Source organism: Pseudophryne corroboree, chromosome 11 (genome assembly GCF_028390025.1).
Source record: "Pseudophryne corroboree isolate aPseCor3 chromosome 11, aPseCor3.hap2, whole genome shotgun sequence".
NCBI lineage: Eukaryota > Metazoa > Chordata > Amphibia > Anura > Myobatrachidae > Pseudophryne > Pseudophryne corroboree.
Genome location: NC_086454.1, coordinates 37,346,004 through 37,363,559, shown reverse-complemented (window position 1 = coordinate 37,363,559; position 17,556 = coordinate 37,346,004). Strand labels below are relative to the sequence as shown.

The window sequence follows — 17,556 nt, the reverse complement described above, 5'->3', positions numbered from 1 at the left end:
GATATGGTGGGAGCGAGTATATATAGGGTGGTGTGGATACGGTGGGAGCGAGTATATAGGGTGGTGGGGATACGGTGGGAGCGAGTATATAGGGTGGTGGGAATACGGTGGGAGCGAGTATATAGGGTGGTGGGAATACGGTGGGAGCGAGTATATAGGGTGGTGGGAATTACGGTGGGAGCGAGTATATAGGGTGGTGGGAATACGGTGGGAGCGAGTATATAGGGTGGTGGGAATTACGGTGGGAGCGAGTATATAGGGTGGTGGGAATACGGTGGGAGTGAGTATATAGGGCGGTGGGAATATGGTGGTAGCGAGTATATAGGGTGGTGGGAATACGGAGGGAGCGAGAATATCGGGTGGTGGGAATACGGTGGGAGCGAGTATATAGGGCGGTGGAAATATGGTGGGAGCGAGTATATAGGGTGGTGGGAATACGGTGGGAGCGAGTATATAGGGCGGTGGTAATATGGTGGGAGCGAGTATATAGGGCTGTGGGAATACGGTGGGAGCGAGTATATAGGGCGGTGGGAATACGGTGGGAGCGAGTATATAGGGCGGTGGGAATACGGTGGGAGCGAGTATATAGGGCGGTGGGAATACGGTGGGAGCGAGTATATAGGGCGGTGGGAATACGGTAGGAGCGGGAATGAAGAGCATTGAGTTCTATATATAGAGTGGTATAGAGTATGTAGAGGGCAGTACGTTTCTGGGTTTATATATGGCCCTGCTGCTATACGTGACTATACTGGCATTGTGATGTATACAAACACATCCTCAGCGCTTTGTTACACACCTCATATTTTTAATGCTTTCATTTTCAGTATAATGATGCAAGATTCACTCTACAATAACGCTGTGAGTCTGTTCTCACAAGTGGATCTTAAAGTCTTCAAATTCTTTGAGATCTTGTTATATCCTTCACATGATTTGTACTTTTTCCATAAGGTTTTTGTCTGATTAATTCTGACTGCTCTTTGATCTTCGTGATGAAGCTTTTGTCTAGAAATTGAAGTAACCCACCGTGGGACGACAGATAAGCGTTTATTTTTAAATCAATTGAAGCAACTTATTGTGGACTCCACTCAATAACTGATCCATCTGAAAACATGATTGTACCATGGTTCATTTAAGTGTATCTAACGTCTTAAAATGTGTCTATGTATATACAGTATGTGTGCCTAGTCACATTGTGCATATATTTGAGTACAATTATCCATTTCTCTCACTCATAGGTTCATTGTCATCTGGCAAACAAAATATTAACCCTAGCATATATAGGTATGTCCGTGGGAAAATAGAGCGTAAGCTCCACTGGGGCAGGGACTGAAAGTTTCTCTGTGAAGCGCTGTGTGTACAGAATGTCCGGAGGGATAGGGTTTGCTAAATGTCACCAAAACACGTGCGATTTTGTAGTTTATACTCTATATTTCTCTGACGTCCTAAGTGGATGCTGGGGACTCCGTCAGGACCATGGGGAATAGCGGCTCCACAGGAGACAGGGCACAAAAGTAAAAGCTTTAAGATCAGGTGGTGTGCACTGGCTCCTCCCCCTATGACCCTCCTCCAAGCCTCAGTTAGATTTTTGTGCCCGGCCGAGAAGGGTGCAATCTAGGTGGCTCTCCTAAAGAGCTGCTTAGAGTAAAAGTTTTGTTAGGTTTTTTATTTTCAGTGAGTCCTGCTGGCAACAGGCTCACTGCTACGAGGGACTTAGGGGAGAAGAAGTGAACTCACCTGCGTGCAGGATGGATTGGCTTCTTAGGCTACTGGACACCATTAGCTCCAGAGGGAGTCGGAACACAGGTCTCACCCTGGGGTTCGTCCCGGAGCCGCGCCGCCGACCCCCTTGCAGATGCCGAAAAGTGAAGAGGTCCAGAAACCGGCGGCAGAAGACTTTTCAGTCTTCATAAGGTAGCGCACAGCACTGCAGCTGTGCGCCATTGTTGTCAGCACACTTCATAGCAGCGGTCACTGAGGGTGCAGGGCGCTGGGGGGGGCGCCCTGGGCAGCAATGATAGTACCTTATTCTGGCTAAAAATACATCAAATATAGCCCCTGGGGGCTATAGGGATGTATTTAACCCCTGCCAGGTCTCAGAAAAACGGGAGAAGAAGCCCGCCGAAAAGGGGGCGGGGCCTATTCTCCTCAGCACACAGCGCCATTTTCCCTCACAGAAATGCTGGTGGGAAGGCTCCCAGGCTCTCCCCTGCACTGCACTACAGAAACAGGGTTAAAACAGAGAGGGGGCACTGATTTGGCGATATGACTATATATATTAAAATGCTATAAGGGAAAAACACTTATATAAAGGTTGTCCCTGTATAATTATAGCGTTTTTGGTGTGTGCTGGCAAACTCTCCCTCTGTCTCCCCAAAGGGCTAGTGGGGTCCTGTCCTCTATCAGAGCATTCCCTGTGCGTGTGCTGTGTGTCGGTACGTGTGTGTTGACATGTATGAGGACGATGTTGGTGAGGAGGCGGAGCAATTGCCTGTAATGGTGATGTCACTCTCTAGGGAGTCGACACCGGAATGGATGGCTTACTTAGGGAATTACGTGATAATGTCAACACGCTGCAAGGTCGGTTGACGACATGAGACGGCCGGCAAACAAATTAGTACCTGTCCAGGCGTCTCAAACACCGTCAGGGGCTTTAAAACACCCATTTACCTCAGTCGGTCGACAGACACGGACACTGATTTCAGTGTCGACGGTGAAGAAACAAACGTATTTTCCTTTAGGGCCACACGTTACTTGTTAAGGGCAATGAAGGAGGTGTTACATATTTTCTGATACTACAAGTACCACAAAAAAGGGTATTATGTGGGGTGTGAAAAAACTACCTGTAGTTTTTCCTGAATCAGATAAATTAAATGAAGTGTGTGATGATGCGTGGGTTTCCCCCGATAGAAAATTATTGGCGGTATACCCTTTCCCGCCAGAAGTTAGGGCGCGTTGGGAAACACCCCTTAGGGTGGATAAGGCGCTCACACGCTTATCAAAACAAGTGGCGGTACCGTCTCCAGATAGGGCCGTCCTCAAGGAGCCAACTGATAGGAGGCTGGAAAATATCCTAAGAAGTATATACACACATACTGGTGTTATACTGCGACCAGCGATCGCCTCAGCCTGGATGTGCAGAGCTGGGGTGGCTTGGTCGGTTTCCCTGACTAAAAATATTGATACCCTTGACAGGGACAGTATTTTATTGACTATAGAGCATTTAAAGGATGCATTTCTATATATGCGAGATGCACAGAGGGATATTTGCACTCTGGCATCAAGAGTAAGTGCGATGTCCATATCTGCCAGAAGATGTTTATGGACACGACAGTGGTCAGGTGATGCAGATTCCAAACGGCACAAAGATGTATTGCCGTATAAAGGGGAGGAGTTATTTGGGGTCGGTCCATCGGACCTGGTGGCCACGGCAACTGCTGGAAAATCCACCGTTTTTACCCTAAGTCACATCTCTGCAGAAAAAGACACCGTCTTTTCAGCCTCAGTCCTTTCGTCCCCATAAGAGTCATATCTGCCCAGGGATAGAGGAAAGGGAAGAAGACTGCAGCAGGCAGCCCATTCCCAGGAACAGAAGCCCTCCACCGCTTCTGCCATGTTCTCAGCATGACGCTGGGGCCGTACAGGACCCCTAGATCCTACAAGTAGTATCCCAGGGGTACAGATTGGAAAGTCGAGACGTTTCCCCCTCGCAGGTTCCTGAAGTCTGCTTTACCAACGTCTCCCTCCGACAGGGAGGCAGTATTGGAAACAATTCACAAGCTGTATTCCCAGCAGGTGATAATCAAAGTACCCCTCCTACAACAAGGAAAGGGGTATTATTCCACACTATATTGTGGTACTGAAGCCAGAAGGCTCGGTGAGACCTATTCTAAATCTGAAATATTTGAACACTTACAAAGGTTCAAATCAAGATGGAGTCACTCAGAGCAGTGATAGCGAACCAGGAAGAAGGGGACTATATGGTGTCCCGGGACATCAGGGATGCTTACCTCCATGTCCCAATTTGCCCTTCTCACCAAGGGTACCTCAGGTTCGTGGTACAGAACTGTCACTATCAGTTTTCAGACGCTGCCGTTTGGATTGTCCACGGCACCCCGGGTCTTTACCAAGGTAATGGCCGAAATGATGATTCTTCTTCAAAGAAAATGGACGACCTCCTGATAAGAGCAAGGTCCAGAGAACAGTTGGAGGTCGGAGTAGCACTATCTCAAGTAGTTCTACGACAGCACGGGTGGATTCTAAATATTCCAAAACCGCAGTTGTTTCCGACGACACGTCTGCTGTTCCTAGGGATGATTCTGGACACAGTCCAGAAAAAGGTGTTTCTCCCGGAGGAGAAAGCCAGGGAGTTATCCGAGCTAGTCAGGAACCTCCTAAAACCAGGAAAAGTGTCAGTGCATCATTGCACAAGAGTCCTGGGAAAAATGGTGGCTTATTACGAAGCGATTCCATTCGGTAGATTCCACGCAAGAACTTTTCAGTGGGATCTGCTGGACAAATGGTCCGGATCGCATCTTCAGATGCATCAGCGGATAACCCTATCTCCAAGGACAAGGGTGTCTCTCCTGTGGTGGTTACAGAGTGCTCATCTTCTAGAGGGCCGCAGATTCGGCATTCAGGATTGGATGCTGGTGACCACGGAGGCCAGCCTGAGAGGCTGGGGAGCAGTCACACAGGGAAAAAAAAAAAAAATTTCCAGGGAGTTGTGATCAAGTCTGGAGACTTTTCTCCACATAAATATACTGGAGCTAAGGGCAATTTATAATGCTCTAAGCTTAGCAAGACCTCTGCTTCAAGGTCAGCCGGTATTGATCCAGTGGGACAACATCACGGCAGTCGCCCACGTAAACAGACAGGGCGGCACAAGAAGCAGGAGGGCAATGGCAAAAACTGCAAGGATTTTTCGCTGGGCGGAAAATCATGTGATAGCACTGTCAGCAGTGTTCATTCCGGGAGTGGACAACTGGGAAGCAGACTTCCTCAGCAGGCACGACCTCCACCCGGGAGAGTGGGGACTTCATCGGGAAGTTTTCCACATGATTGTGAACCGTTGGGAAAGACCAAAGGTGGACATGATGGCGTCCCGCCTGAACAAAAAACTGGACAGGTATTGCGCCAGGTCAAGAGACCTTCAGGCAATAGCTGTGGACGTTCTGGTAACACCGTGGGTGTACCAGTCGGTGTATGTGTTCCCTCCTCTGCTTCTCATACCCAAGGTATTGAGAATTATAAGACGTAGAGGAGTAAGAACTATACTCGAGGCTCCGGATTGGCCAAGAAGGACTTGGTACCCGGAACTTCAAGAGATGCTCACAGAGGACTCATGGCCTCTGCCGCTAAGAAGGGACTTGCTTCAGCAAGTACCATGTCTGTTCCAAGACTTACCGCGGCTGCGTTTGACGGCATGGCGGTTGAACGCCGGATCCTAAGGGAAAAAGGCATCCGGAAGAGGTCATTCCTACCCTGGTCAAAGCCAGGAAGGAGGTGACCGCACAACATTATCACCACATGTGGCGAAAATATGTTGCGTGGTGTGAGGCCAGGAAGGCCCCACGAAGAAATTTCAACTCGGTCGATTCCTGCATTTCCTGCAAACAGGAGTGTCTATGGGCCTCAAATTGGGGTCCATTAAGGTTCAAATTTTGGCCCTGTCGATTTTCTTCCAGAAAGAATTGGCTTCAGTTCCTGAAGTCCAGAAGTTTGTCAAGGGAGTACTGCATATACAACCCCCTTTTGTGCCTCCAGTGGCACTGTGGGATCTCAACGTAGTTCTGGGACTCCTCAAATCACATTGGTTTAAACCGTTCAAATCTGTGGATTTGAAGTATCTCACATGGAAAGTGACCATGCTGTTGGCCCTGGCCTCGGCCAGGCGAGTGTCAGAATTGGCGGCTTTGTCTCACAAAAGCCCATATCTGTTTGTCCATTCGGACAGGGCAGAGCTGCGGACTCGTCCCCAGTTTCTCCCTAAGGTGGTGTCAGTGTTTCACCTGAACCAGCTTATTGTGGTACCTGCGGCTACTAGGTACTTGGAGGACTCCAAGTTGCTAGAAGTTGTCAGGGCCCTGAAAATATAGGTTTCCAGGACGGCTGGAGTCAGGAAAACTGACTTGCTGTTATCCTGTATGTACCCAACAAACTGGGTGCTCTTGCTTCTAAGCAGACGATTGCTAGTTGGATGTGTAGTACAATTCAGCTTGCACATTCTGTGGCAGGCCTGCCACAGCCAAAATATGTAAATGCCCATTCCACAAGGAAGGTGGGCTCATCTTGGGCGGCTGCCCGAGGGGTCTCGGCTTTACAACTTTGCCGAGCTGCTACTTGGTCAGGGGCACACCCTGACTGAGGAGGACATGGAGTTCTCTCATTCGGTGCTGCAGAGTCATCCGCACTCTCCCGCCCGTTTGGGAGCTTTGGTATAATCCCCATGGTCCTGACTGAGTCCCCAGCATCCACTTAGGACGTCAAAGAAAATAAGAATTTACTTACCGATAATTCTATTTCTCGTAGTCCGTAGTGGATGCTGGGCGCCCATCCCAAGTGCGGATTGTCTGCAATACTTGTACATAGTTATTGTTACAAAAATCGGGTTATTATTGTTGTGAGCCATCTTTTCAGAGGCTCCGCTGTTATCATGCTGTTAACTGGGTTCAGATCACAGGTTGTACAGTGTGATTGGTGTGGCTGGTATGAGTCTTACCCGGGATTCAAAATCCTTCCTTATTGTGTACGCTCGTCCGGGCACAGTATCCTAACTGAGGCTTGGAGGAGGGTTATAGGGGGAGGAGCCAGTGCACACCACCTGATCCTAAAGCTTTTACTTTTGTGCCCTGTCTCCTGCGGAGCCGCTATTCCCCATGGTCCTGACGGAGTCCCCAGCATCCACTACAGACTACGAGAAATAGAATTATCGGTAAGTAAATTCTTATAATATATAAATATATATATATATATATATATATATATATATATATATACACGTGTGTACATATTTATTCTGTTCAATAAGCCAGTAATTTAGAAAATTAATGAGCTTTTAGGACAATCCACATTCCAGATGGACCTAGCAATATAGTACAGAACATACATGCCCCGCTGCACATTTCACTAATGCTGTCTATAGTGACAGTCAGTTTGTCCATATGAATCCGTGTTACTTGGTTCGTGCTTTTGTCACTGTATAATGAGTGGAATATATCTCTGATGCGAACTCCAGCGTGGGCCGTTTTGTAATGGGCACTGCAGGTGCATCCCAAAACCCAGGATTGCCTGTTAGGTCAGCCAGTCGTACCACACCCTACAATGCTATCAGCCTAGAGCCCGTTGAGCCTCCTAGCCAGGTGTACGCCTAAAGCACGTGGGCACGTGAAAATCTATTCCCCCGTACACATGAATGGCATATATCTGGGTCTGACCGGTGAGCTCCAGAATTGCCCATTTAGATTGTTGGGTTTGTCCTTCGCTTCTTGCACAACTGTATCCCAGGTGACGTTGAAGTGCATTTGCATTGGCCTCATCTTCACAGGTGTTTGGTGCCACTTTGACAGCTAAATACTGGAGTGTACTGCAAGTGAAAATAACAGGCAATCTTGTGTTTTGGGGTGCATATGCAATACCTATCATAAATGGCCAATCCCTAGCGTTTCACTGGTACTGGTAAAAATGGCCATTGTCCGTACATTTGTACCTGATGTCGGACGTCTGCAAATTATATGTGCAGTTATGTGAATACGCTCTTACTGTCCTCAGCCTATCATAGAAAGCCCCTTTCTCTCCTCCATCCCGCTGCAGGCGGCCATGTGCCAGAAATACGCAAGTCTGCATAGGTACATAATTCATGCTGCCAGTCTAAGGGGCATGTGCAGAGCAATTCCACCCAGGAAACTGGTGTCATTCACACTCTGCACCAAACATGATCTTAATCTATCCAAGCCCAATTTCCTAACCTCTGCTAGGCAGGCCGGGCTCCCCCTGCCACGCTGAGGAGTGGCAGGATCATGTGATCTCTGGAATATTCTGTGTTCTGTAGGGTGAAAGGGTCTCATCCCAGCCTGCAAACCGTGCGCTCCGCCTGTTTGTGCTGATGCAGACTCAGAATGGTAGAGAAAATGTGCAGGTGTTTGCTAACCCTTCCCTGCTGCAAAGTCAAGAGGAAGCGAAAGACTCGATGATGTCACTGATGATGTCACTCATAAACCACAGAGGATGTGTGAAGGAACTAGGCTGCCACCGCTGAATCTACCTCATTTATTTGTTCACAAATAGGTTTTATTTTATTTTTTCTTTCCTCTTTTTTTACTGCTACCATGTAAATGTCATGGTCACAAACTCTGCAGAGTCAAAACACAAACTCTACTTATTTGAAAGTTACAATTCCTCAGTCTGATTTACTCTAACGCGTTGGCATCGGCTGCAGAGACGGATTTAATGTCTGCATAAAAATATACCTAATACCTATTTTTTTATTTTATTATTAAACGCCTATGCACTCATTTTCACATAACTGCGCCTGCAACGTTTCTCGTGGTCTAAATTGTGCTTTAAGGATCACGAAAATGAACGATTTATCTGAGGCACAAAGGCAAAATGCGCAGTTAATAATTTTATCAACGCTGTCACTTTTTGAAAAAAATAAAATGCTGGCGCGTTTTCAGCCTGTGATGTACTTTATTGTATTGTGCTGCACGTTGTGCTGACAGGCGGTTGTTGGTGCGTTTAGTGTGAGGAACGATACAGAAGTTGCTCATGGGATGGGGCTGGAAAAGACATTGGGCAGCATCCAAATAGCCACAAAATTGCTGCAATTTTTTTGCTTCTTGCGCAAGAATTGACGCGAAAATGGCTTTTCGCGGGTATGCGTGCTAGTGTTTTTTTTTTTTTAAGCTATCCTATTCCAAACGTGTGAAAGCGAGACTTGTGCGGAAAAAAATAAGTGAAAAATCAGGGTGAAAGTGGGGAACTCAGCCTGTACCTCTCAAAATGGTAATCTAACAGGACAACAGTATAGAAGTGTATTATAGCTCATATTAAATATATTTGAGGTACTTAAATAAGGTCAAATGGCCGTTACATGCATTTAAAAAAAAAAAAAAATTATAAAAGCACGTTTTTTTTCAACAAAATAAGTGCTCAAATTGAATTCGGGGCACATAAAGTATGTATTTAGGTCATTTTATAAGAGGTAGAAAATAAAAGTGTAAACAGACAGACTACTCCCACCTGCAAGCCTAAAAACACTTGTCCCACCTAAAAAGCACCCCAATATACCTGTCCCTTACCTTGATCCCCAAATTCCATCACTATGCACTTTTTTTCACCCCAAAACTGACATTATTGGCCAATTTAAAATAATGAAAAACTTCTAATTCCTAATTAATAATTTGGCGGTACGGGTTCGTCTCAGGGGTTCCGAACGAAATTCTGACGTTTTTTTTAACCTTTTTAACATAAGAACTTTCCCCAACTTTTCACCTGCTCAGGGTATGTTTTGTAAAATGATTGCTGTAATTTTTTTTACGGCTAATTGAATAGGGTTTTTTTTCACAGTTCACTGTAAAAGTCTGGTTTTTCACACAAAAACTGGTTATCACAGCTAATTGGATACCTGCCATTGAGTTCACTGCAGGGACAGAGAGGAATTGGTTGAAACATCCCAGAAAATGGAAAAAAAAAATATCACAATGAATATGGGCACTTAAATTCATTATTTAAAATCCACGGAGACTAAGCGTTTTTAGTAGCGGAGAAATATTGTACAGTGTCATTAGTTTCCTTTAATAATAAAGTCTGGTTGCACTATTATTATTTTTCTGCTTTTTGGAAGTGGGTTCTATTTATGTGTGACGGTGGTTCTCATTTTTCTCATTGCTGTTTTGCAAGTCTCATAGTATGGTTGTATTGCTGAATATTCCGGAGGATTAAAGCACTTTGGAAGTCGGGAATGCAGGTTTTAGGCTTTCGGCTGCTGTGTCGGAGCTCCCGTGTTTTTTGCACATCCGCTGCTGTTATAATAACAAAACCAGTAATTCTCTGAGATTTATGGAAAGTAACTATGAGGCTGCACCAGGTGTCGGATACCACCGTTCCAAGAATACGCTATTAAAAATAATAGATAGATATAAAGGGTCAAGAAGTCAATGAAGAGATTCTGTTGTAATCTGAATAAGATTTAAAATTGCCAGTTATTCTGCAGATCAGCCTGTGGTCAGCAGCAGGCTGGGACTTGTAGTACACTACCATCCATCTCCCAGGTTAAATATGGTTTAATCCCCTGGTTTGTAGACTGATAATGCTGGTTGCCTTCATGTGGTGTCCTGTACCAAGCATTACATATTTAACGTGGCTTGGCATCCGCTCACTTTATCCCCAGCGCGTCTCCTCTCTCTGTTAACCCATTAAAGCCCCAGTAGCATTCGCCCCTTGGTTCTGCTGTAGGTTCATATAATATTCATTCCTGCAGCGCAGGGAAATCTGCCACATGCTGGGGCTATTTGTGCCACAAACTACCGTACACCAAGTTCTACCCTGACTCTCCCACGTCCGTCTCTCTGCGGGGGCCGGCGACGTTTCTGGAAATTTTGGAGTAATGTGTTGACTTTAGGTTGATCTTTTTGCTGGGCTGAAATCCGGAACATGTAGCGAAGAAGAGTTGAGTCTTATAGATACTAATTATACGAATAATGTTGCATTTAGTCCAAATGACGTACATTCTGCTGTAGGGTTGAATGCAGTCCCAGAACTTGTGTATTTATTTTACCAAGGTCTGAGTGGAGATCATTATTGCAGCAAGTGAAAACTAAAGAGGGTGCTTAGATGTTAATTTGTCCTTGTTTTTGGCTAGTGTTGGTATATAAAGAAGGATGCAGCTAAACTGGTTACTTGTCAGTCAGTGTTGTGTATATATTGCACCCAAAACATTTCTGATGAACTTGTGTCAGTCACTTTGATAGGTTAGCCCAGCGATATGACTCTCGAAGGTTCTGGAGTTTCTACGCAGGTTAAAACGAATCGCTAGTTCGTTGCATAATGTTAAACCAGCTGCACTTGTTACCAACTACAGTATGTAGACAAAAGTGATTGGACACTTATAGCAAATAGATTAATGGGATTTTGACGTCAGTACCATGTGCAGTGATTACTGCAGACACCCTTCTTAGTAAACTGTCCAAAAGTTCCTGGGCAACAGCGGGTGGTATGTTTTGCCAGTCTGCCCTAAGTACAGTGACCGACTGCGACACTGTAGGTCAAATCGGTCTAGACCGCACCCGTCGCTCCAGTTCGTCCCAAAAGTTCTCAATGAGGTTAAGATCTGAACTCTGAGCTTGCCAGTCCATACAGGTTACCGAGTATTCTGCATACCAGTTCAGCATCGCCCGAAAAACATGACTGCATGCCGCCTACAATGATCCCCTCTGTAAACTTGGTTAGCTCCAGGCTAGCTATCTATTTTGTTCGCAAAAGATCTAATCAGTGCCCCTCCCTATTTTATACCCTCACGAGCACATGTCTGCTGCAGGAGCTCACCATTTTGTTGGTGCTAACAAGGTTTTCCCTAGCCAACAGTGCTAGGTGATTGTTCCATGTGCCTGCCCTGGACATAGCGCGCAAACCCACTGTTAGGGACTATGGTTTTTGACCTTGGCAAGTTTTTGGCTTGCTCCCTCGCTGTGATATCTGTGTACCGACCTGGCCTAATTTCGGAGCGTGCTCTGCTAACCTGTTTGTCTGACACATTGAACAGGTATGTCCTCATACACGGCTACTTTTTGTGCCATATGGTGCAAGACCCCTGGCACAGCCCACAGGTAGCTGTTCTCGTACTGTGTACTTTTTCCTCAAATTCGCTACGTTTTCCTAATTATTATTCTTAGTATGCATATAGTGTTAAAGGTGTTTAGAATGTTATTTTGTGGCAAAAGGAATTAGTATAAAGCCTACTGATGCATGGTCTTGAGCCTTTTTATGGACTACATACTTTTCCCTTAGACTTGCTACTTTTTCCTCAATTTTTCATCTTTGTTTGTATACTTTGGATTATTGTTTTAGCACGGCCGCAAGGTCCATGGAGTGCTAAATGGGGCACTTTGGTGCGCGTTGAGGGAAGGTGTATGTGGACACATTTGTAAACCACTGTGTACCGAATACTGCAACTGGATGGTGAATTATGCTCATCTGACCCTTGCATGGTATATGTGTAATTCAATCCATGTAAACATGTCTGTCTAGTAGCAAGTGTGAGCCAGTCAACAGTCTGCTATCTCCGCTAGCTGCTTACTGATCCTGGACTGTAATATCTGTAGTGATCCGAGATTGCAAGACTGGTGAGTAACACTTAAAGAGCCATATAGAAGTTTAGGTTGCTCACTGCATATTGCCATTTTGGCTAAATGTCTTGTGAATTCAACTTTGCCTGTGACCATCCCCGTCACCATCCTCCTCCTCCTCCTCCTCCTCCTCCTCCTCCTCCTCCTCCTCCTCCTCCTCCTCCTCCTCCTCTTAAGCTTCTATACAGTCACATCCTCCTCACTATCATCATCAGCATGTACACCATCATCATCATCCTCCACCTCCTCAGCATGTACACCATCATCATCCTCCACCTCCTCAGCATGTACATCATCCTCATCCTCCACCTCCTCAGCATGTACATCATCCTCATCCTCATCCTCCTCCTCATCCTCCTCCTCCTCCTCCTCCTCGGCATGTACACCATCATCATCCTCATCATCCTCCTCCTCCTCCTCCGCATGTACACCACCACCATCCTCCTCGGCATGTACACCACCACCATCCTCATCATCCTCCTCCTCGGCATGTACACCACCACCATCCTCCTCGGCATGTACACCATCATCATCCTCCTCGGCATGTACACCATCATCATCCTCCTCGGCATGTACACCACCACCATCCTCATCATCATCCTCCTCCTCCTCCTCCTCGGCATGTACACCACCACCATCCTCCTCGGCATGTACACCATCATCATCCTCCTCGGCATGTACACCACCACCATCCTCATCATCCTCCTCCTCCTCCTCCTCGGCATGTACACCACCACCATCCTCATCATCCTCCTCCTCCTCGGCATGTACACCACCACCATCCTCATCATCCTCCTCCTCCTCCTCCTCGGCATGTACACCATCATCATCCTCATCATCCTCCTCCTCCTCGGCATGTACACCACCACCATCCTCATCATCCTCCTCCTCCTCGGCATGTACACCACCACCATCCTCCTCGGCATGTACACCACCACCATCCTCATCATCCTCCTCCTCCTCCTCGGCATGTACACCACCACCATCCTCATCATCCTCCTCCTCCTCGGCATGTACACCACCACCATCCTCATCATCCTCCTCCTCCTCCTCCTCGGCATGTACACCACCACCATCCTCATCATCCTCCTCCTCCTCGGCATGTACACCACCACCATCCTCATCATCCTCCTCCTCCTCGGCATGTACACCACCACCATCCTCCTCGGCATGTACACCACCACCATCCTCATCATCCTCCTCCTCCTCCTCGGCATGTACACCACCACCATCCTCATCATCCTCCTCCTCCTCGGCATGTACACCACCACCATCCTCATCATCCTCCTCCTCCTCCTCCTCGGCATGTACACCACCACCATCCTCATCATCCTCCTCCTCCTCGGCATGTACACCACCACCATCCTCATCATCCTCCTCCTCCTCCTCCTCGGCATGTACACCACCACCATCCTCCTCGGCATGTACACCATCATAATCCTCCTCGGCATGTACACCATCATAATCCTCCACCTCCTCAGAATGTACACCACCATCATCATCATCCTCCACCTCCTCAGATATCCACCATCATCCTCCTCCTCCTCAGCATGTACACACCACCATCCTCCTCCTCCTCTGCATGTACACACCACCATCCTCCTCCTCCTCCTCCTCCTCCTCCTCCTCCTCCTCCTCCTCCTCCTCCTCCTCCTCCTCCTCCTCCTCCTCCTCCGCATGTATCATCCTCCACCTCTTCAGCAGGTACACCACCATCATCCTCCTCCTCCTCCTCCGCATGTATCATCCTCCACCTCTTCAGCATGTACACCACCATCATCCTCCTCCTCTTCAGCAGGTACACCACCATCATCCTCCTCCTCTTCAGCAGGTACACCACCATCATCCTCCTCCTCCTCCTCAGCATGTACACAATCCTCCTCCTCAGCATGTACACCACCATCATCCTCCTCCTCAGCATGTACACCACCATCATCCTCCTCCTCAGCATGTACACCACCATCATCCTCCTCCTCCTCAGCATGTACACCACCATCATCCTTCTCCTCAGCATGTACACCACCATCCTCCTCCTCCTCCGCATGTACACCACCATCATCCTCCTCCTCCTCAGCATGTACACCACCATCATCCTCCTCCTCAGCATGTACACCACCACCATCCTCCTCGGCATGTACACCATCATCATCCTCCTCGGCATGTACACCACCACCATCCTCATCATCCTCCTCCTCCTCCTCGGCATGTACACCACCACCATCCTCATCATCCTCCTCCTCCTCGGCATGTACACCACCACCATCCTCATCATCCTCCTCCTCCTCCTCCTCGGCATGTACACCATCATCATCCTCATCATCCTCCTCCTCCTCGGCATGTACACCACCACCATCCTCATCATCCTCCTCCTCCTCCTCCTCGGCATGTACACCACCACCATCCTCCTCGGCATGTACACCATCATCATCCTCCTCGGCATGTACACCACCACCATCCTCATCATCCTCCTCCTCCTCCTCGGCATGTACACCACCACCATCCTCATCATCCTCCTCCTCCTCGGCATGTACACCACCACCATCCTCATCATCCTCCTCCTCCTCCTCCTCGGCATGTACACCATCATCATCCTCATCATCCTCCTCCTCCTCGGCATGTACACCACCACCATCCTCATCATCCTCCTCCTCCTCCTCCTCGGCATGTACACCACCACCATCCTCCTCGGCATGTACACCACCACCATCCTCATCATCCTCCTCCTCCTCCTCGGCATGTACACCACCACCATCCTCATCATCCTCCTCCTCCTCGGCATGTACACCACCACCATCCTCATCATCCTCCTCCTCCTCCTCCTCGGCATGTACACCACCACCATCCTCATCATCCTCCTCCTCCTCGGCATGTACACCACCACCATCCTCATCATCCTCCTCCTCCTCCTCCTCGGCATGTACACCACCACCATCCTCCTCGGCATGTACACCACCACCATCCTCATCATCCTCCTCCTCCTCCTCGGCATGTACACCACCACCATCCTCATCATCCTCCTCCTCCTCGGCATGTACACCACCACCATCCTCATCATCCTCCTCCTCCTCCTCCTCGGCATGTACACCACCACCATCCTCATCATCCTCCTCCTCCTCGGCATGTACACCACCACCATCCTCATCATCCTCCTCCTCCTCCTCCTCGGCATGTACACCACCACCATCCTCCTCGGCATGTACACCATCATAATCCTCCTCGGCATGTACACCATCATAATCCTCCACCTCCTCAGAATGTACACCACCATCATCATCATCCTCCACCTCCTCAGATATCCACCATCATCCTCCTCCTCCTCAGCATGTACACACCACCATCCTCCTCCTCCTCTGCATGTACACACCACCATCCTCCTCCTCCTCCTCCTCCTCCTCCTCCTCCTCCTCCTCCGCATGTATCATCCTCCACCTCTTCAGCATGTACACCACCATCATCCTCCTCCTCTTCAGCAGGTACACCACCATCATCCTCCTCCTCTTCAGCAGGTACACCACCATCATCCTCCTCCTCCTCCTCAGCATGTACACAATCCTCCTCCTCAGCATGTACACCACCATCATCCTCCTCCTCAGCATGTACACCACCATCATCCTCCTCCTCAGCATGTACACCACCATCATCCTCCTCCTCCTCAGCATGTACACCACCATCATCCTCCTCCTCAGCATGTACACAATCCTCCTCCTCCTCCTCCTCCTCAGCATGTACACAATCCTCCTCCTCCTCCTCCTCCTCAGCATGTACACAATCCTCCTCCTCCTCCTCCTCCTCCTCAGCATGTACACAATCCTCCTCCTCCTCCTCCTCCTCCTCCTCCTCCTCCTCCTCCTCCTCCTCCTCAGCATGTACACAATCCTCCTCCTCCTCAGCAGGTACACCACCATCATCCTCCTCCTCAGCATGTACACAATCCTCCTCCTCCTCCTCCTCCTCCTCCTCCTCCTCCTCCTCCTCCTCCTCCTCCTCCTCCTCCTCCTCAGCATGTACACCACCATCATCCTCCTCCTCTTCAGCAGGTACACCACCATCATCCTCCACCTCCTCAGCAGGTACACCACCATCATCCTCCACCTCCTCAGCAGGTACACCACCATCATCCTCCACCTCCTCCGCATGTATCATCCTCCTCCTCTTCAGCAGGTACACCACCATCATCATCCTCCTCCTCAGCATGTACACAATCCTCCTCCTCCTCCGCATGTTCACACCACCATCATCCTCCTCCTCCTCAGCATGTACACCACCATCATCCTCCTCCTCCTCAGCATGTACACCACCATCATCCTCCTCCTCCTCAGCATGTACACCACCATCATCCTCCTCCTCCTCAGCATGTACACCACCATCATCCTCCTCCTCCTCCGCATGTATCATCCTCCTCCTCTTCAGCAGGTACACCACCATCATCATCCTCCTCCTCAGCATGTACACAATCCTCCTCCTCCTCCTCCTCCTCCTCCTCCTCCTCCTCCTCCGCATGTTCACACCACCATCATCCTCCTCCTCCTCAGCATGTACACCACCATCATCCTCCTCCTCCTCAGCATGTACACCACCATCATCCTCCTCCTCCTCCGCATGTATCATCCTCCTCCTCTTCAGCAGGTACACCACCATCATCATCCTCCTCCTCAGCATGTACACAATCCTCCTCCTCCTCCTCCTCCTCCTCCTCCTCCTCCTCCTCCTCCGCATGTTCACACCACCATCATCCTCCTCCTCCTCAGCATGTACACCACCATCATCCTCCTCCTCCTCAGCATGTACACAATCCGCCTCCTCCTCCTCCTCCTCCGCATGTTCACACCACCATCATCCTCCACCTCCTCCGCATGTATCATCCTCCTCCTCTTCAGCAGGTACACCACCATCATCATCCTCCTCCTCAGCATGTACACAATCCTCCTCCTCCTCCTCCGCATGTTCACACCACCATAATCCTCCTCCTCAGCATGTACGTCGTCGTCCTCCCCCCTCCCCACCCCCATCCTCCTCCTCAGAATGTACACCACCATCCTCCTCCTCCTCCTCAGCATGTACACCACCACCATCATCCTCCACCTCCTCAGCATGTATCATCCTCCTCCTCAGCATGTACACCACCACCATCATCCTCCTCAGCATGTACACCACCACCATCATCCTCCACCTCCTCAGCATGTATCATCCTCCTCCTCAGCATGTACACCACCAT

General features: G+C 48.7%; 2 protein-coding genes across 2 annotated transcripts in view; both read left to right on the top strand.

Moving 5' to 3' along the window:
- The window catches only part of PDE3B (phosphodiesterase 3B), a 199,914-nt gene that overhangs the window by 92,949 nt on the left and 89,409 nt on the right, over positions 1–17,556 (top strand). The window lies entirely within an intron of this gene.
- LOC134969299 (putative uncharacterized protein DDB_G0271974) lies at positions 13,039–16,185 on the top strand (the record flags this gene model as incomplete). Its single annotated transcript, XM_063945158.1, has 2 exons — positions 13,039–13,104; positions 16,132–16,185. Coding segments are annotated over 2 exons (120 nt in total), but the record flags the coding sequence as incomplete, so codon positions are not given.